General features: G+C 40.1%; 2 protein-coding genes across 4 annotated transcripts in view; one reads left to right on the forward strand and one right to left on the reverse strand.

The window, feature by feature from the left end:
- The window catches only part of LOC109474534 (rap guanine nucleotide exchange factor 4-like), a 71,744-nt gene extending 70,855 nt beyond the window's left edge, over positions 1 to 889 (reverse strand). For all 3 annotated transcript variants that reach the window (XM_019774854.1, XM_019774855.1, XM_019774853.1), the window contains exon 1: positions 629 to 889. In XM_019774854.1, coding sequence (XP_019630413.1) covers positions 629 to 663 — 35 coding nt within the window. In that variant the 5' untranslated portion in view covers positions 664 to 889. The remainder of the gene's footprint in view (positions 1 to 628) is intronic.
- Positions 890 to 1,521: 632 nt separating this feature from the next.
- LOC109474543 (sorting nexin-13-like) lies at positions 1,522 to 19,955 on the forward strand. The gene is made up of 25 exons (XM_019774873.1): positions 1,522 to 1,647; positions 3,232 to 3,350; positions 5,119 to 5,221; positions 6,195 to 6,281; positions 6,668 to 6,792; positions 7,251 to 7,369; positions 7,668 to 7,781; positions 7,917 to 8,005; positions 8,214 to 8,297; positions 11,018 to 11,156; positions 11,329 to 11,432; positions 11,919 to 12,015; positions 12,338 to 12,504; positions 12,862 to 12,966; positions 13,164 to 13,296; positions 15,605 to 15,633; positions 15,815 to 15,866; positions 16,344 to 16,483; positions 16,709 to 16,813; positions 17,246 to 17,356; positions 17,788 to 17,949; positions 18,126 to 18,185; positions 18,497 to 18,711; positions 19,093 to 19,205; positions 19,611 to 19,955. The coding sequence occupies exons 1-25, from the start codon at positions 1,633 to 1,635 to the stop codon at positions 19,874 to 19,876; spliced, it is 2,853 nt and encodes a 950-aa protein (XP_019630432.1). The 5' UTR covers positions 1,522 to 1,632; the 3' UTR covers positions 19,877 to 19,955.
- Positions 19,956 to 20,583: the final 628 nt, after the last annotated feature.

The raw sequence follows: 20,583 nt of genomic DNA on the forward strand, positions 1-20,583 counted from the left end.
ATCGTAAGAATATATGTCCCACCCCAGTTCTTTCCCATCCCAGTGTTCGCTGAGGTTAACCTTAGCTCGCTACACATGAGAGAGAACGAAACCGAGGCTGAATGGGGCATTCTGGGTATTCTTTCTTCTAATCTTGACTGTAAAGTGCTGCCGCCTAGCGTCCTAAATGAGAACGCCATATATTCTTACGATGCTCGGATAACTGTAGTTATCTGAAAGGTAAGTAGATAACTATCAATTGCAACAGACACAAGCAATAAAAATTTCCAAGTGAATTTCCAACAGTGGCGATGTGGAAAAAGATACCGCAGCTCTTTGCATACAAAGTGGATTGCCGTGGAATTAGAGTCGCCATGTAGGAAATTGGAAAATGGTTGTGTGTATATTTTATCCGAGATAAAAATCAAACCCCGCACGTGTGAGTTTGAAGAAGGAACCGTGTTCAAGTGTGTGCCCCTCCCCTCTGTACGTAACCGCCGATTCGGAGAAAAGGTTCGCGCCAGACTTACGCCAAGCAATGTCCTCTACACAAAACCAGCCTACTCTACCAGACACGTCCACGCCTTAATCCTTTTCTCTGCGGTTTTAGAGGAAGACGAGATGACATAAGGATGGTTTAGAGTCCTACCGTTTGTCCAAGCATGAGACCCACTCGGCGACCATTTTCGCGCGCTCCCTTCCTCCCTTCTCGCTCCCACCGTTCCGGGAAACCCCTCCGTCGGGAGAACAGGACCGCTGTCCCGGCCCGCGCGCCTACACCTCTGCCCGATCCGACCGGTGGTCGCCGGGGTACACCTGCGGTGACTCTGGGCGCTTTGAGCCGACGGGATTTTTCTGAAGGACTCCCGGCCACCGGATGAACCACACACAGGCGTCCGCAGTTGCTGGGGCGGCAGATGGTGAAGTGACATCACTAGTCGGGGACAAACCGTTAATGCTCATAAGGGAGGGGCTTCCTCGGGATTTCTTCTCCTAAATCAACTGCACGCAAGAAATGTCGCTGCAATTTTTTTAAGTCTGTTTAGTCAAATTGTAGAGACAGAAAATAGGTTATTTTGATTTGGATGTGCTGCGCATGCAAGCATTCAGATTTATGACGAACCCAATGGAGCAGTATAATGAGCTAGCCCTAAAGTTGTCTAGTCCCAACCAATCATTCTTGTACACTTTCACTTTCAAATCCTTGTAGCGCGGGATATTTTTCGTAAATCGGAAAAGGGTCATTATTTCTGGAGCAAACCGACGTGTATTCTCGCAATACATTAGTTTAATCATTAGATTGTCTTAACTTAAGAAATAAATCGGTAGAAATTGTATAATAGTAAAAAGAATTTCTTTGTAGAAAGTCTATAAAAAGGAAAGTGACCTCTTTGAAGAGGCCGCAAATCCACTTCCTTTCACTCTTCAGTATTGTAAAGAACAGCCAATCAGCGTGTGGATCTCATCCTACCGTCACATCTAAAAGAGGCTTCCCCATTGGTTAAGAAATCGATGGCACCTGTCAGCCAATCAGGCCGCTGTATTTATGGGCCGACGATCCAACATGGCGGACGACTCGGCCATCAGCAACGTAGGACCGTGAAAAACATCACATATGCTGCCGATGTGCTCTCTAGAAGGAGATATTTAGATATGCAAAGGAAAATGGTACGTATCCTTAACATTTTCGCAAATTTTTAGGGCTCCTGGGCGCTGTTTTGGGGCCACAGCGGGCAAAAATGGCGATCGGCACTGCCCGTTTCCGTGCTTGCCCCTTGTGACATATCACCAGATTTTGATTTTTCTCAGGTCGACTGCTGTCCCTCCTACCATTTGACAGCAGAAAGGAACGATCTAATCGCCAAACGAACTGTTTTACTTGCCAATGTCAACCCTATGCTAGCCATTTCTGTTGTTTGTGTTGCTGAAACCGCCCAGTTTACGGAAGAAGGCGGCGTTATGTTAGTGTAGAATATTAGCCTGACCGAACAAGGTCGGGGGAGGGTCACCCGGTAATTATCTACGTAGATTATATTTCAGTGTCTCTAGTCTTGCACCATTTATATATGACTGCTATACGACTGTTGTCATATGTCTACGAGTGTTAGGTTACTTTTGACTGTCTGTATTCACGCATCCTATATTTAGATCTGAGGGGAAAGCTATATCTTGATTTCTTCAAAATAAATTATGTTGAGAAATTTTGCATTCAGTAAAGCACACTTAATCAAGATAGATTGAAATTCGTGTGGTAATTCTTATTTTACTGTTGAAGTTCATGCCCTGACTGTACAGAATGACAGCTGAAATCATATATTATTTTAGTAGGTTACTTTAACTAGACCAAATTAGCAAGGAGGTTTCTAGATTTGACTCTCTTAAAAATATGCAGATAGAAAATAAGAAATATCACATGACAGGATGTGTTGTGGACAGAGAAATACATTGCAATTTTGGTTGGATGCCAATTTCAGAAATTATTCTATAAAAAGCTTGGCACTGAATGCAAAATATATGATATTTGGTCACCTAGGAATCTTCAAGGTATCTTCAAAGTATATAAGTTTATGTTATACTTTATGTCATCTCTATGTCAACATTTGTATTATGTTTTATGAGCAGCGGATTCACATGAGCACAAGTGCTTCCTATCCAATGCTCAAAAATCCATGTGAATAGAATAAAATAAAGTATATACATTTATTAATCATTAATAGTCAATACTGTCAGGTATTTTGTGATCTGCTTCCTTGTTTGTCTTCTTGCTGTCATGCCATGTATAGTCTATTGTATGTAATACCATAATACCATTAACCTGTAATATGATCACACATTCTGAAATCTTGCTAGTCCAGTTAGTGTTCGTGTTATGTCTGTGCAACGTCAGACATTGCTGTGCTCACTGTGACAAACTCTACTGTCTGTGAATCAAATGAAATTTTAAGTTTGAATGGACTTAATTTTGTAGCCAGGGTGCTATCCGATTTGCAACATCGGATTTACCTGCAGGAAAAAGTTGATGTATGCAGTTATATTTATATGTCACATGTGTATATACTCAGTTTTCGTACAGTCAGGTTTTTGCGTGTAAATCTGATCTTAGTCATGCAAATACCGACTGTTTTGACACTCAATAATAAATGAGGTACGACACAAAACCTGCACTGCTTATTCTATTGTTTGTGCTAACTTCCTGGCTTCAGTTGCGAGGGGACAGTTCATTATAACTCCCCCTGTGTGTCTTGTTTTCAGGGGGACAGTTCATTATCGACGGTTGCGTGGGGAGGGTTGGCGTTGGTGCTGTTTGTGGGGACATTTGGACCCTTTGGCGGAGTTTTCCTGGTTCTGTACCTGGTTTGCTTCCTTGTGGGGTGAGTACAAAATTACACTTACAAAGTACAATGTATTTCGAGCCCCGATTCTTGTACTGTTACAAAACATGGTGCATTCATTTCTTGGTTATCTTACAGTGTTGATATATGACCTTTGAAAGTTTACATGGTTAAATGATTAACCTTGAAGTGTTTTTTTTCAGCACATTGAATCATAAGCAATATATCCTGAATATTCTTTTTATTATTTTTAATGTTTATGGTACATTTATCCTTCAAACTAGATTGATCCAAATTATATGTTATGTTGTTTTTCTTGTGTTTCAAATTTTGGCCATTTCAAAACACTTGTAAAGAATTGTAAATATTAATAGTTTGGACTTGGACTTCAAACGTGTAACATTTACATAACATGGAAAGTACAAAAGTATACTCAAACCACCCACATGTAGAGTAGACAAATATAGAATTCACCTGAGTCGATGTGCATTTCCTTATTTGGTGAAAGCAATTGCAAGAACAGGAAGCCCTTTGTTTCGTGTGCTTACCTGTGACGCAGGTGCTTGCTTATGCAACTGTATAAAAAGACCATCACTGCATGGCTGATATCTTTGGTCTGTTTGAGTATGTGTAATAGTAGCTGTCAAGTAAAGTCGCGGCCAGTTGCTTTTCAAAGGAAAAAATATGTCACTTGTTCATGAATGTAGGCAAGGAGATTATAGTGTAGAGTTAGTGATGTAGGCGACCCACTTGACATGTAACTAGTACACTAAAACAAGCTGCCTTTCAGATTATCTTATGGTTTGTGCTTCCTTGAAAGCGTAATATAGGAGCAATAATATATGTCAATGTATGTCATTCTGTGGTTATTGTTTTAAGGAATAGAATAAATTATAATGTAAATATCTGGCAGATGTCCTTATGCAGAATATTTTTGCAGCCCTGACATTACATTGGATCCCTTAATGATAATAACAGATTGAATTAAAATGTAGTAGTGACTTGACTTGAGTGTGCCGTCACCACGTCTGGTGATTACATGTTGGAATAATAAAAAAAAAATTAAAATGTAATCTGTACTGAGTATAATTTCGAAAGAAAGATTCACTGATTTTATGAATGTTTATTTGTAGGATGGTCAATGTAAAACAAAATGTAGGTTGGATGTTTATAGATCAACACAAAGCCGGAAGCTCCCTATGTGTGCATGTTGGTTCTTTCAACCTTGCTATTTGTTTCTAAGTCCTGTTAAATTATGTACATATGCAGTCTGTATTGGTGCGTGTAACATAAAAAATTACCTGCACCAGACAAATTTTGCCTGCACCAAGCAGAATGCAGGACGTACATGTATCGAAATCTGTTCAGAAACCTCTTCCATTATTTCTTTATGCTTGAGACTTCATAGTAACTCATCTTATTTGGTGACAATCAAAGCAGCAAAAAAAATTACAAGAATTCAGAGATATCATACCTCCATGAAATATGTTTATGTAAATGATAGTTTTTTATTTGTCTCCATCGAGTCATTTATTATGGAAATAAGGTCTTAATTACCATAATCTATTTTGAATTATGAAATCTCAACTCCAATTTTGTGTGTGACGCAGTATGTGTAGTTATATGTCTTCATACATATTTCTTTTATTCCCTAATGTACACGATAAATGAATAATGCACCATTGCCACTCATCCTCAGTGCTGAAATTCTTGTTTGTAACTGTGAGACTGTAAGAGTCCATGACAAAGCAGTATAGGTAAGGGGGTGAAGTCTGCCATCCCTGATTACCTTGTTTATCTCCTACAGGGCGTTTGTGGTACTGTACAGAAGGGGGAAGGAGGAGTCTATTGTAGAGCTGCAGCAGAGATCAGTCAACAGATTAGAGAGGACCTACGATGGAATACCAAAGGTACATGTACATTACTCTTACTGTAGTTTTATGAGCTTATACATGTAATAAATTGTACACAACTGGAGAGGGTACAGAACCTGGAGCTGCAAGATTATGTACAAACCATGAATGGGGTGCTAAAAGTGTCATGGAGTCACAAGAGGACAGGCAAAACATGCCCAGACTATGCATGATGTACAAAATAGACTGGAGGATGCACCAACTACTACGTACCTAATCCCAACTCAGGTTATGATGTTGAATTTATGATGCTATAAAACCAAATCAAGGACCGCAAAACATAAAGCCGCCGGAAGGCCTAAATAAACCCTCGGCTACAGAAAGAGAGTTGAGCACACATCAGTACCATCAGTGCAAAATCCCTGGTCTGAATCCCACGGCCCCATTATCAACATTTTATCGCCCTACACTGCTGTAATGTATTCCGCCGGCATTCCTCATTCACATTGGATGTGACTGAGGCCATCAGTTGGACGGGTAACAGACTCAAGCTCATGTCTGCGGCTGGATTGGGGATTTGTCATCCAGTTCAGTTCCATTACCAGCGTCGGCTGTTACTCAGACTTTCGGGACGCCATTTGCCCACATTTTCCGGTGATATGTTCTGGAGCTTTGGCCGCAACAGTTTAATTTGTTGGTTATCGGCTTTTAAAGATTATTGTTTCATTTTGTCCCCTTTTGAATGTGATTTGGTTTTTTTTTTTTTACGTGTGTGTGGCCATTGTTATTTTGATACATTCGAGTCACAGAAACTGAGTAGTAAATGGTGTAACTGCAGATTGACAGGAAGGTCAAACCAGAGGACAAAATGGTCTCCCTGCAACCTGGGAGGAAGTGATAGTGAAATATACACAGATTCAGCATGAGATTTACAATAAATTAATGATGAATAGATTTAGAAATCCGAAACCACTCAAAATACTTCATGGAGATGTGTAAGTCTTTGATTTCTTGTGTTATGGCTACACAGCTTGTGGAAGAGGCACAGAAAACAAGGCAGTACAAAACAGACCAGAGACTGACAGGATCCAGCACTATTGATGAGCCACTTCGAGAGGTCTGTATTGTGTCTCACTCTGTCTAGATCTGTATGTTTACAGTGTCTGTTTGTATGTGTGTCTGTGTGCCTGTTGGGATTTCAGCATCATAGCATTTGGTTTCGCCCAATGTGGCATGTGGTGGTACACTTTCTGTGTTTGCCAGAAAATTATCGTTATGTTTACTGAACGAAAACCTATGGTAACTGGTGTTGGGTTACATAATGTTGCAATTTTATAGTAGGAGGGATTTATACTCCTGTTTGACCATATATGAATGCATTTGAGTAAGAATGAACAGAGCAGACCATATGCGAAGGTAAACATTATACATTTGCTTTGCAAATGTTACTTTTCTAGTTTTGTGATGTATTACATGACCAAGCCGTGTCCTTTTCTCACACAGGTGTTAGACTACACATTCCGGGACTACGTCCAGAACTGGTACCATGACAAGATCAGCGACGACGAGGGCTTTCTGCACGACCTCAGGCTCATGACCCAAAGAGTCATCATTGCTTTTGCTAACAAGTAAATCTTCATGTCACAAACTTACACTGGAACCCTTGTTGTATCTAATTATATCAATAAAGGAAGTTTTCAACTGAAGTAACAGGGCCTTTACATGCACATGCTTAATAATAAGATATGCTTAAACATCAAATTTTATGCAGTGCTTTATTTGCCCCGCCCATGTGAGAGCTTATAAGACAAAATACCAAATGTATGGGACATAAATCAAGACACCACAGAAAAAATAGTGTCAATCTAATTGAGTATCTAATTGAGTATGATAAATAATGATGATCTTTCATCAATAACATTCTACTTACAGATGAAAGATGGAGGATGCTACCTGAAATGTCTGACTCTTTTGAGAATTTATCCAGTATGTTAGTTGATGTATTTTGTATTACATAATGCTCTACCTAGATGTCCATCCTTCATTGATGTACATGTCTAACTCCTGACTGTTTGTGACTGTCCAGATCCAAAGAAGTAGAATGGGTGCCATATTTCACCACCAGACTGGTGGACGACTTTGCTTCTCATCTCAGACTCTTCAGGAAGGCCCAGGAAAAGGTGCTGAAGGCTGAGAAAAACCCTGGTAAGTCATCTGTACATTCAGGTCAAATACTGTCACAACTGTAGGGCTGACATCGTCCTGATTGCATTGCACAGTGAAAGCCCCAAAATGGGAACTCAATTCCACTCCCTAGTTAATATCTTGTCTTGAAAATTTTGATCTGGCTCAGATACTTTAGGTTAGAAGGAACAGGTAGGGTCTAATACAGAGACATGATTAACTGTATGTTATATGTGAACATCTGCTTGATAGTTGAATCATTCTGTATTTCTTAAGAGTAAGAGTGTATAAAGCTTTTATCTATAATTTTCTTGTACAGATGGTACTCCGAGGCCGCAGGACGACCTTGAGAGCATCTTCTTTGACCTTGAGGCAGACATGGAAAAAACCATTTGCCGAGACTTGATCTGCACATCAGACCAGAGAGAAATAGGTAAGATATCCCTCTCTGTCATACATGTACCCGGGCCTCGGTAATGCTTGATACAGGTGTGATAACCTTACCTAAGCTGTATCACAGTCTGAGTTACATGTACCACAGTTTAACCCTTACCATGCTGTGTTCCAGAATACCTACAGGACCTGTCTGAGGTGCTGCTTTATCTGCTGCTGCCACCAGAGGACTTCCACAACAAACCCTTCAGGTTCATTGTCAGGGTCAGTGCACCTTTATAGCAGTTATTGCTTGATTAAAAGCAAGGATCTATTGTATGTATATGTACACAATGTATAGCAAGGAAACATACTGCTCTGTGTTCCACTAGACAGAAATGTGGGACCATTTCCTTAAGCAGAAGATACTGAATTCTATAAATGTTCCTTTTACTTGTCTAAATGTAACATATTTCTGTACTACACCCATTAGGAGATCCTGGTGAATGGAATGATTCTGCCGACAATCGGCACATTCTCCGACCCAGACTACGTCAACCAGACTGCCGTGTGGCTGGTAAGCACTTACACAGACACAAAAATTAGCCTGACTATATCACGCTGCTAGCAGCCCTTCCACTGGTCAAGCGCCCTAGGGGCTTGATGACCAACGCCTCTAAGTCAGGAGAATTGGGAACATCTTTTTATAATGTAATCCTGTTGATTCATGCAAATGTACTATTGTCAGAAATAGAATTAGAACTGTCTGTTTTCTGATTTCCAAAGTAACAGAGAACCCCGGGCTTCTATCAGGCTGATTTTCAGAGTGATAAAGAACCCTGAGCTCCTATTAGATTGTGAATGGTTCTCTCGAGTTAGAGGTGTTTGGCTATAAGGTCTAGTGGAGGAGGCCCAATCAGCCCCTGACAGTGATGGTTTAAAACTTATGTCAAATTTTTGTTCTTCCCAGTGTGAGTTCTGAATGTTCTTTTGTAATCCTTGCTTTTATTTCTGCTTACTGCTTTGCTTCATGTAATTGTGTTCTTTGGTCCTGTGTTGCCTCTTTGCTTTACTGTTTTGTGTTCTTTTCTGTCGCTCTTGTTCTTACTCCTCGTCTGTCTCTTTGTTTCTCTTTCTTGTTCTGTCTAGTCCCCAACAAAGACTGTCAGACAACAAGATGATGCCACTTTTCAGGTCAAAATCTTTCAAGTTCCAGTTGAAAGCAACTACAAGAATTAAAGCTTGCCTGCATGCATTTGTTCTACTAGCAATCACTTGACAGTTGTTGCTAACCCAGCATCCAATTTCAACACTCAAACTTTATCAAGCAAGTTTGAACTGTAATTTCCAACATGAGAGATGGGACTTCTTTGTATGTTTGTGTGTGTATGTGCATGTACACAATGTATATGTACACAATGTATAGCAAGGAAACATAGTAGTATACAGTATGTCTCTTTCTGTGTGTGTGTGTATGTCTCTTTCTGTGTGTGTGTGTATGTTTATGTGGCATTTGGTTTCCTGTAACGCACATGTCATGAAACAATAATATTTATAACTAAAAGTCATTAAATGGTCATATTCACGTAGAATTTCACCAATGAAGACTGTTTTCTTTGACAAAATGAAAAGTTTGCTGTCATAATAATTTTACATACCCAAAAGAAAATCACATGCCTTCAGCTAGGTGTTTGATATAGCCTGGCCTGATTATATGCAAAACTGTAGCAATAATCCTATAATTCCATCAGGTAACTGGTAAAAGATAAAGACGCACGGTTGTCATTTGGTTACACAGTAATTAATCAGGATTACATGCCCGTCAGAGGGGTTGTAATCGTGTTCCCAGCTGATTTCTGCTAATAGCGCTGCGTGTGTATCGTGTTCAGAATCTTTCCTGAGAATTTGTCACACTTCTGTCTGGGAATGTTGCCAATTTGTGGAAGAAACTATTACTGAATGATCCCCATACAATCAATGTGTATGTACAAATGTAGTACAGGGTACATACAATGTACATGTACACAACAGGGCTCAAAATACTGGGTGCATGTGCACCTTAGCGCACCCAAATTTGGAGCTGTGCACCCAATTTTTTCTGTGGGTGCACCAGTGCACCCAAGTATTTTAGTAGGTTTAGGTATGTAAATATGTTAAATGTATAGTAGTATACAGTTATTCTGAACATCTAAGTGTCAGAAAAATAATGAAATTGTTGCTATAATACTTTTCTTTAGCAATAAAACATAATTAGTTTTTGCTGAGTCTATTTATTTTATCTTATATGGTGCACCCAAAACAATTTTTGTGCACCCAACTTTGTAGGTTGGGCACATTTCGAGCACTGTGTACATGTGTACTTGCAGGACCTGAAATAAATTTTTCTTTATACTTTGTACCCGAGAGACGCCCAACACATGGGTATCGTTCAGGCACAGTATGTTATGCTGATGTGCTTGTATGGAGTAGCAGCACACTTAGCATGTATCTCATGTATTCAGAACAGTCGACCCCACTGACTCCTTCTGCTTGATCACACGTAGAACCATAAGTGGCAACCGTTTCATCTCATCTTCTCTCTGAGCCCCTGAAAGTGTTCCGTTGATTTATCTAACGCTCACATGTCTGCCCGGGGATGTTATGTATGCAGCATGGTGATGCCATCTGCATGTTAAGTGTTGGCTGCATGTGACTAGGTTTAAGTGTGAGTTTGAATCCATCAAAATGGCTGCTGTAGGCCATATCAATTCAAGTTGTTGGTTCATCGATTTGTTAGCGGAAGTGTTTTCATTCCTGCATGTTCTTGTAACATGAATGATAAATGCCTTCCACATTCCTGTTCAAGCCATAGTCTCACCAAGTTGATTTCTTGGTTCTTTGATTATTGCAAAAAAATAATGCTGAATTGGAAGGTCATTATGAGAAGAGTCTCAGAGAAAGTCTGTACTCTTCCTCCCAGCACTTTGTTTTGATGATATCCTCTTGGTAAAATCATACTTATAATCAGTGATAAATTCAGGAAAAACTGGAAAAGTAACATATGCAAAGCAAATGCATAATGTTTACCTTCGCATATGGTCTGCTCTGTTAATTCCTACTCAAACACATCCCTCCTACTATAAAATTGCAACATTATGTAACCCAACACCAGTTACCATGGTGAGAGATGGTCTGTTTGGTCAGGTCAGAGGTCACTGTTTGGAGAAGAAGAACTAGAAATGTAGCAAAAACAATATGTTTTTCTTCAGTAAACATACATGTAATAAGGTATTGAATGGCCTTAATGTTGTTTTCCAGATCAAGGATTCCTGTTTTGTAAACGAGGCATTCCTGACAGTCATCAAGTGTGGAGACGAGATCGGGGAACTGGAGGCCGTCATGGAGAGGGTCGATGCCGAAATCGCCAAAACAAGAGCAAGAGACACAAGCGGAGACGGTATGTATTACTTGTACTTGAGATTGAGTAAAGTCAGACACTTGTTCTCATATTAATGTGATAGCATAAAGGGTGTATGTTCAGTTTATTCATTTACTTTATTCAGAATATTAGAGGGGTGACTCAAACATTACATGTAGTTGAACAGTTTTTCTTCCTTCCTTTCTGACAGACTCTGATACAAAACAGCAGCTGAACAGCTTGATGTTTGTAAAACAGCTGTGTGAGAGAAGGGTACAGCAGCTGTACAGTGGGGACACTGACTCTCCTCCTGTGGTGAGTACAGCAACCATACAAACAACCCACCAGTACTGTTAGAAAACAGCAACATGCAACAAAACTGTATGCAGCAACTGTATCCAGTATGTACCAAGGAATGGCACTGTCCATGGTGCTGAATTCCTATTGTTACTACCTCGCAGTTTCCATGGTACTTTTTAAAATAAATTTACCCAGTACATGGCCAAGAGACCACTTCTAGACACTGAAATAAGTTTGCAGATCTCTTCATCTTGTCAAAAATGATTTGTTCAAGACAAATCTGGAAAAAGCAGGGGTACCTGTATAGTTGGGGCACTTATAGATGGCATCCTGTTAGATGGCAAAGGTAGCAGCCATACAAACAACCAGTACTGTTATAAAACAGCTATAATTGTAGCAAAAGTGTATGCAACAACTGTATCCGGTGTGTATAGATTAACCAATCTGAAGAAACTGTACTGTTTTCTGCTGACACGTGGACTGTTTTGTTGTTCCCACCAGGACACAGACGAGATAGGGGGGATACGGGAGGGCTGGCTGTACCAGCTGCCACTAGATGTTGCATTAATTAACAACGTAGCCTTGTCATACTTCATAGGTAAGGACTGCTACAACAAACTGCATGAACATACTGTTGAGTATACATGTCAAAAGCTGTTTAACTCTCATTCATCTCTTGTGTAAAAAATTCGCATCAACTGTTCATTAGTGATGCTGAGGAAGAGTGGTGGATGCCACTCGAAACGTGCGAAAATTATCTCCGTAATTAATCCAGTAGTAGAGTTTGAATTTCCTTGACAATGAGTACTGTTTACCTGGAGGCTGGATGTGTAACCTCCATCAACATGTATTATGTATAATTTTTTATTGCTCTTGTGCAAATAAACAAACAAACTGTTCCTGTTGTTCTTCTCTGACAGATTTTCTCACGGCGAGCGGTCGACAAGGGTACGTGTTTTTCTGGCTGACCGTGGAGGGTTTCCGGGTGTCAGCGACTATGCAGATCCAGAACGACTCCAGGGGGCCTGACTACGAGATGCTCAGGGCAGCCGCGCTCAACATTTACGAGCAGTATCTGTCAGAAAAGGTACCAACAGCCATAATTCAAAATAATTGTAGTAGAGAAGCAATAACACTTTTTTTCTGAGTTGCTATAGGGTATAGAAATTGTATGAGTCATGGCCAAATTTGATTTTTCTTCCATTTTATCTTTTTAAAAAGGCATTTCTATGCTGAAACACCCCGATGAAACTAGGTCTACTCAAAGTTTTTTGTAAAATCAAGTCTCACATTTGCATTTGTCTGCATCTGATATTTCACGCAACCATATACTCAGTTTTATTGGGCAAAGACAACTTATAATTGGCTTGTAGGCTGTAGCATGCTTTTAAATTATCAAATTCTGCATTGATGACACAAAATGATGTTTTGTCTATCTTTTCAGGCCTCCCCAAGAGTGAAGCTTGAGGACAGCCTAGTCAAGTCTATCTACAACAGCATCATCAAGGACACACCGACAGCTGGGATATTTGATGAAGCTCAGAAAAGGGTACGATATAAAGCTTGTTTCTCCATAAAAATGTTATAAACAAAAAAGTATGTTTTGATAAAACATGTACTTGTTTTACAGTAATACTCTTGCATGGCCCTTTTGTTATTACGACAAGGATATTCAGTTACTTGTTGCCAAGTGTAGATTTGGACTCATGTTGCAATGATCCCCAATGTTGTCTGTTTACTCCCAAGGTGTTTTCCATTCTGCAAGAGGACAAGTTTTACCCGGCTTTCAAGCGATCGCCTGCCTACGTGAAGCTTTTGGCAGAGCTGGAACTTCTCAAGGACCCGGAGGTTGGGCCAGACCCGGAGGAGGGCATCGAAGGTAGATATAAATGAATAAACCACCACAAACTGACACCTAGTACACTCTTTTCATTAAGACATTTGCATGTTTACATTTGCATATTTGGGACATCTCAGAGCTAAAAAGTTTCAAGGACACAGAGGTTGGGCCAGGAGGGCATCAAAGGTAAACATTAAACCACAAACTGACAGACCTAGATAGCACACACACATTTTGACTAGGACATTTGCATATTCATATTTGCATATTTCGAACATGGAGCATCTCAGAGCAGGAACTTCTCAATGACCCTAGCATTGGGCCAATAAACACAATCATCACAAATGAATAAACAAAGAAACGCATAGTTACATAAATAGATGTAGCATTTTACCTAGTACACATTTGCATACTTGGGACATGCCAGACACATGCATTCCATACAACTCACCTATGATACACCTCTCAAATTTTATGTTCTAACTAATCAACTTGGTTGATGGCTGGACTAATACAATAGAATTATTTTTTTGCGCATACTTCTCCAAATTGTGTTGTCATTTGACAGTATGCAATGATTATTTTTTGTTGCATGTGTTTTATGTATCACTAACTGAAAGGCACTTACAGTGATTTGCATTGTTTTTGCATTTGCTGATCTGCGTGCTACAATTCTTTCAACTACAACACTAGCCAAAAATAGTAAGTTCTGACATTTGCCATATCTAACTCTGACGATCCACCACTTGATTGTTCATATTGAATTTGCACAATTCTAAGAATCACATTTCCCACTGCACTAATAATCTAGTCTCCTCCATTTCCAATCTTGTGGCAAAATGAAGAAATTATCCAAATGATCAAAATTACACCTATTGTACAATCATGTACAGCATGTGGTGAAAATCATGTATCCATTGATTCCTGTTCCCAATGTTCGTTGTAGTCCATAGATGTACCTATGTCCCCTGTCACACATGTAGGACCTTCCCTGACTTGCCCATACATGTACTGATTCTATGATTCACCCTTTAACCTTCTCCCTGTTGCCTAACCCCAGAACCAACACAAATTTGGTGCCAAGTGGCAACCTTTGCAACCCTTAAAGTTAACTAAATTTTAGCACTAAGTAGTGGTTTGGCTCCTTATTCTTAATTGGTTACGGAGTTGCATTTGTAGGTTATTAGGAGAACGTTAAGAAGCAACATTCTTAGAAGTAGACGAAGGTTTCCTGCTTTTTTGTTATGAGCAACTCAATGTGCGTGAACTCAAACAAAAAGTTGAAAGATCAAGAGGTCCAGCAGAAAGTCGGAACATGGATTAGATAAGGCAAGGGATTAACCTGCTGAGCTGCATTAGGTCCAAACATCAGGAATGGTGTTAGCTGAACTCAGCAGTGCTTTTCTGGGTACGTGTGCTACGTGTGCTCGTAACGTTAATGCTAAATGGAGTTCACATTCCTGTAGGCCACAGCAATTCAATCTATCGATTCTTGGAACTAAAGAATAAATGTTTCTTAACCGGAAGATCAACTCAAAAACAGAGTCCAAGAGTATGGTCTGTTTCTTGGTATAGATTGTTACAGAGCATGAATATTATTTAGCAGATTTGAGTTCTTTTTCTCTTCTGTTTTCATGTTACTTTAGAATGTATGAGAACCAAGGAACAGAAATGGTGTAATATATAATACCTTTGGCTTCCATACATGTACGTCATCTCTGGTGTGTTTATTTATGAAGTAAAGTAGATATTCTAATCTGCAGTCCGTAGAGAGGTTTTGTTTTCCTTTTAGCCAGATGTTTTCCCCTCCATGTGTACATCTGTGTACATGTATGAGTATGACAGCATTCTTGCTCAGCCCAGGTGCTGACCTTGCTCCTTGCTTACATTCCTTGAGCATAGTCTGTAAGGAGTCTTCGGTGAAACAAGGTCTAAACCTGTCGTGTCACCCTTAGTTCATGTCGCGTTTGTCTTGTGCCAGAATTCATCCAGCCTTGCCTTGAAGCTGATCACTGTCTCTACAGTACCAACAATTTCTGGTAGAGAATTTCATGTTTTTATTATGTGTATGTAGTTCTCACTGCAATGCACTGGTGTTTAGCCATTGGTATGTGAGCTTGTAAGTCTGATCTCGAGTTGTTTGAATGTTCTCATTCCTAAAAAAGATTTCTTGTCAGCCTTAGGCTTTCTTTGCCCGTTAGGATCTTGGATCACATTGCCCCTTCCTTTATGTATTTGAAAGTGGGCTACATGTACAGTTACATGTACATACGTGTGTATCGCTGCAAAGGTCTCAAGCAAGGAAACATTTTTCCGTATAACTCATCGGTTTTGTGGTTTTTTTCAGCTCTTGAAGGATCAGGATCATGGTTGCTAGTAAGTATGTTTCGACTTTTTGATATGGCTTGACTTGATATAACACAGAGAACGCATTGTATTACCTCACTTGTCAATCTGTATATTGCTGAAAAGAGGCTGTTAAGTTAAATGTATAATATACTATATTTGTGTGTATAAATTTAGAATTAAAGTTTTGTATATTATATATTCTGTGCAGAGCCCAATCAGAGAGGACCAGATCAAGCTCACTGCCAAGATCATGCAGACAGGTGAGAGTTTAGCCAGCCCTGTTCGTGTTGTGTACCTGATGAGTTGTGTATGTAATACCTGTACAGTAAGATTATTTACCTCTAGGTACAGTTAAGGACCTTAAAAGCATCCAGTGTAATTTCAAGAATTTGAACCGAATTTGAAATCAATTTTCTGATCATTCTTTTAAATTGTAGTCAGTTTAATCAATCCATTCCATAGCTTACTGATATCTGGGAGCAAAAATGTGATGTTGCTGATGGAAAACGGTTCCTTGGAGGATAGACAACTATCAGACCCGACAGATTAAAGAAATGACTGTTGTTTCTTTTAAGGAATTTGTAAGGAGCATGGGAAGTAGTAATTGCAAAATACACCCTCCATGACAGTAAAATTTTACGAATTTACAGTGAATTATATGCGTAACGAACAGTACATGTATAGACAACTATCAGTTGGACAGATTAAAGAAAGGACTCGTCTGTTGTTTCCCTAAGGAATTTGTAAGGAGCATGGGAAGCAGTACGCGCTGTACGCCATCAATGTGAGGAAAGAGACGCCGATCGAGGAGGAGGTCTGGGACACGTTCCGCAGATACAGCGACTTCCACGACCTTCACATGAGGCTCAAGGACAAAGTATGTATTGTCAACAAGATGTTAGGAAATACTGTTTTTCAAATATTTTATCTAGGTTTTTGAGAAGACCTCTGTAGAATGTGATGATTCCATCAGTTAGAAGTAAGTACAAATCTTTTCCTAGACAAGTATAAAGTCAACAAGCTACTATGAAACAAATCTAAATTACTGTACTTTCCTACACGAATATATTAGACCAAATTTTCATGTTTTTGCTCTTTACAGTTTGACTCCCTGTACGCTCTAAAACTTCCTGCCAAGAAGACGTTTAAAAATCTCAACAAGGAGTTTTTGGAGAAGAGGAGAAAAGAGCTGAACCAGTATTTGCAGGTTAGTAGGCTTTAGTTATTTGTAACAGCATGTATGTGTGTCTGCCTGTGTCTGTGTGTGTGTGTGTGTGTGACTGACAGTGTGTGTGTGTGTGTGTGTGTGTGTTTGTGTGTGTGTGTGACTGACAGTGTGTGTATGTGTGTGTCTGTGTGTGTGTGTGACTGACAGTTTGTGTGTGTGTGTCTGTGTGTGTGTGTGACTGACTGTGTGTGTGTGTTTGTGTGTGTGTCTGTGTGTGTGTGTGACTGACAGTGTGTGTGTGTCGTGTGTGTGTGTGTGTGTGTGTGTGTGTGTGTGTGTGTGTGTGTGTGACTGACAGTGTGTGTATGTCGTGTGTGTCTAATTGGAAGGGTCTTGAAGCTGTATTGGCAAGGGAACGAAGTCTGCCATCTCTGATTGCCTTGTTCTGAAACCCCTTCTTGTACCCTCCAGACGTTACTGTGTGAAGATGTTCTGAAGAACAACCCGGGGATGAAGGAAGCCATGTTGGATTTTCTGGAGAACAAGGCCTACAACAAGGGCAAAGGTCAACTGGCTAGAAAGGTAGGCAGGCATACTCCTTTGTCACATTTACCTCTGTGTATGAAGGTTGTGTTTTGGGTGTGTTTGACTATGTGTTTGCTTTTGTGTCCATAGATATTTTTAATACTAGTAGTACAGTGGAATCAAAGGAGGTGAGGAGGGAAATGGTGTAACCAAAGACTGACAGGAAGTCTGCCTACACTTACAAATGTACCTGTATTTCTATTCACTTCACCTTGCTCTTTTTGACCATCACACTAAACAATGGACCACAGGACTCACTGTGACCCTTTCCAGTAGCATGGAAGTCGGGCGAGAATGGCCGAGATTCAAAAACTCACAGCCTCTTGGTCCAGACGTAGAGTCACTAACCTCTGGTGTATGCATGCTGCTACTGGATAAAGTTATCGTAGATACAAGAGATGATTTGACTCTCCTACGTTTGTTGACAGATGGATACGCTGGTGAACCCACTGCGGAACTCAGTCAGGAACACGTTTAACGTGGTCAAGTCCATGCCGGACAACCTGGTTGAGGGTGTGGGGAAAGTTTCCGACGGCCTGGGGAAAGTATCAGACTCTGTGTCAGACAAACTCGGCAAGATTGGCAACAAGGTAACAAACTGTAACAACTTTCCATATTGTTGCTTGCAGTGTAGTTTGTACATCTTGTTGATGTACGTAAACTGTAAATCTTAAAGTCAAAATTTTTTTGCATGGCTTGACTGTGATATCATATGAGATTTATTGAGTAATGTTAAAGTGTTGAAAGTGTTTCTGTGTTTTTGTAGGTCTTGAAGTCCCCACAAGGATATGACGACTGCAAAGTCTCGGCACACATCGAAGACAATGTAAGTCAACATTCCACTTTACTGACTTAATTTGCCAGTTTATCCCAGCAATTGTTGACTTGTGTGTTTGTTCCTTTGTTGCCCCCAGATTGACAAGAACATTCCCCTATGTTGATTTGTTTGTTTGTTTGTTTGTTTGTTTGTCTCCCCCAGATTGACTACAACATTCTGCTGTGTTGACTTGTTTGCCAGGTCATCCCAGCCATTGTTGTCTTATTTGTTTGTTTCCCCCAGATCGATGACAACATTCCGCTGCGCATCATACTGCAGATGTTGACTTGTTTGTTTGTTTGTTTGTTTGTTTCCCCCAGATCGATGACAACATTCCGCTGCGCATCATGCTGCTGCTGATGGACGAGGTGTTTGACCTGAAGGATAAGAACCAGTGGCTGCGGCGGCAGATCGTGGCCCTGCTGCAGCAGATCATCCGCGCCATCCTCGGGGACAAGATGAACCGCAAGATCGTGGAGCAGGTCGGCGTGCTCACCTCCGCAGAGCAGGTCGCAGAGTACGTCAAACAGTTCAGGTGAGAGGAGACTTGACTTACTTGACTTGACTTATGCCTTATTAGTCCTCTTGATAAGGAAATCTGTCTGATAGTGACATTTACTGCTGTTTCTTAGCACATTTTTGCCATTGTTTCATACTTGAAGTGTTTGAAATAGCCCAATAACAAGCTATGTGAGGCACCTCTTTATGTTCCTCTTTATGTTTTGGGTAAAACCAATAAAAAGCCAAAACCAGCCTACAATACAAAAGAAGCTGTATCTTTTCTTTTTTTTATGTCTGACAACCCTGTGCCGGAACCTGTGCGGAGCGGAGCAAACCTATTACTGCAGTGCACATGAACCTATTACCACCAAAGTATACTTTGCTGTACAAAATATATCATTACTTTATTTCCCAGGGATGCGTTCTGGCCAAACGGAGTCCTGGCTGACCCGGCAGAGATCAGAGAGAAGAACATTTGTATGAGGACCAGAGTCGCCGCCAAGACGAAAATGCTGGGCAGCATCCCAGGTGCTCATGTGTTACTCACTTCTTAAGGACATAAAGAAATACAATAGAAGAATACAGAATCTCTGGGATTTCTGACAGAAATCCACTTGTAAAGCCTGTTTTATATATATACATGTATGAGGCAATGTCAAGTAATAATCAAGACTCAGGGCTTGTATGTCTTTTCTGATAAAAATTTTGCTTAGGTTTACACTGCAGCATCATGATTGATGGGTGTTGGAGACATAACCTTATGTTCAGTTTTGTTAGCATTGATCCAAATTAAGTCACCAAGGGGACCAATTATTTGAGTAACACATTATCGTCACCTTCACACCACCAGCTATTCCCATCTTGACCCCTAGATAGCTTTCTTTTAGAAACATTTCTTGTTTTATACTCAAGTTTCCTGTCTTCCTTACCCAGATGAGTTGAAGCACGTGATTGGTGCCGAGACGACGAGAAAAGGAGTGACGCGCGTCTTCGAGATGTGCCAGTACCCGCGGCTGAACAGGAGGCTTCTCTACGTCGTCCTGGAGGGGATCCTGGAGACCCTCTTCCCGGAAAACAAGTTCCGGGAAATCTTCACCAAGCTGCACTCCAAGTCGCCCAGGATAAAGGCCAGGATGGACACAAGAGCGCCCCCCGGCGGACAGAACAAGAAAGACAGGTGGAAACAGCAGATGTCATGAGGACATTCTTGGGTTGACTCAAAATAAATCTTTTATACACAAACTTAATTAATTAAAGGCATCCTATGCAATCTCAGGGTGGCAGAACTAAAATAGTCTGGATGAAGAAATTTGTGTGATAGTGAAATTTACTGCCATTTCGTAACCCATTTTGTCATTATTTCATACTTGAAATGTTTGAAAGAGCCAACAAACAAGCTACATGAGTACAATTATTTTTGGGTACTGCCCATAAATAGCTAGAGAAAAGCTAGGATACAAAACAAGCAACCGTGACATCACATTCTTTCCTCACAGATATCAGTATGCTAAAGGTTAGGATTAATTCAACTTCCTACATGAAAAAAATGACCAGAAAATTAACTTTGAAAATCCATTTTTTCCACCCTGAAATTGCATTGGATGCCTGAAGAAATACACTTTTCTATTATGAAGTCTAGGAGTATACAATTGTTTTCCTCCGTGGCTGTGTATATTTTGAAAAGGGTTGAAATGTAACCATTGAAATATTGAAGCAAACTTAGAAAATGTTTCAAACTCATTAATGCACCTAGTATAACTTGAATTCTGTTTCTTTGACATCCACACCTGAATTGCAGATGTTGCAATAGTTGTAAGATGATGTCAAATTTTAAGTTAATATCATAAAAGCTAAATATGGCCCCTATATGATGCATATACATCGTGTATTATGCATTTTTTGCTTT

Source organism: Branchiostoma belcheri, unplaced genomic scaffold, assembly GCF_001625305.1.
Source record: "Branchiostoma belcheri isolate BF01 breed outbred unplaced genomic scaffold, Haploidv18h27 scaffold31, whole genome shotgun sequence".
Taxonomy (NCBI): Eukaryota; Metazoa; Chordata; class Leptocardii; order Amphioxiformes; family Branchiostomatidae; genus Branchiostoma; species Branchiostoma belcheri.

What these genes read in the sequence shown, in the direction of transcription:
- LOC109474543 (XM_019774873.1), top strand. An exon ending in ACCAGACTGCCGTGTGGCTG is followed by an intron (nt 8,298 to 11,017) that starts GTAAGCACTTAC and finishes GTTGTTTTCCAG; the next exon opens with ATCAAGGATTCCTGTTTTGT. An exon ending in CGGCACACATCGAAGACAAT is followed by an intron (nt 18,186 to 18,496) that starts GTAAGTCAACAT and finishes TGTTTCCCCCAG; the next exon opens with ATCGATGACAACATTCCGCT.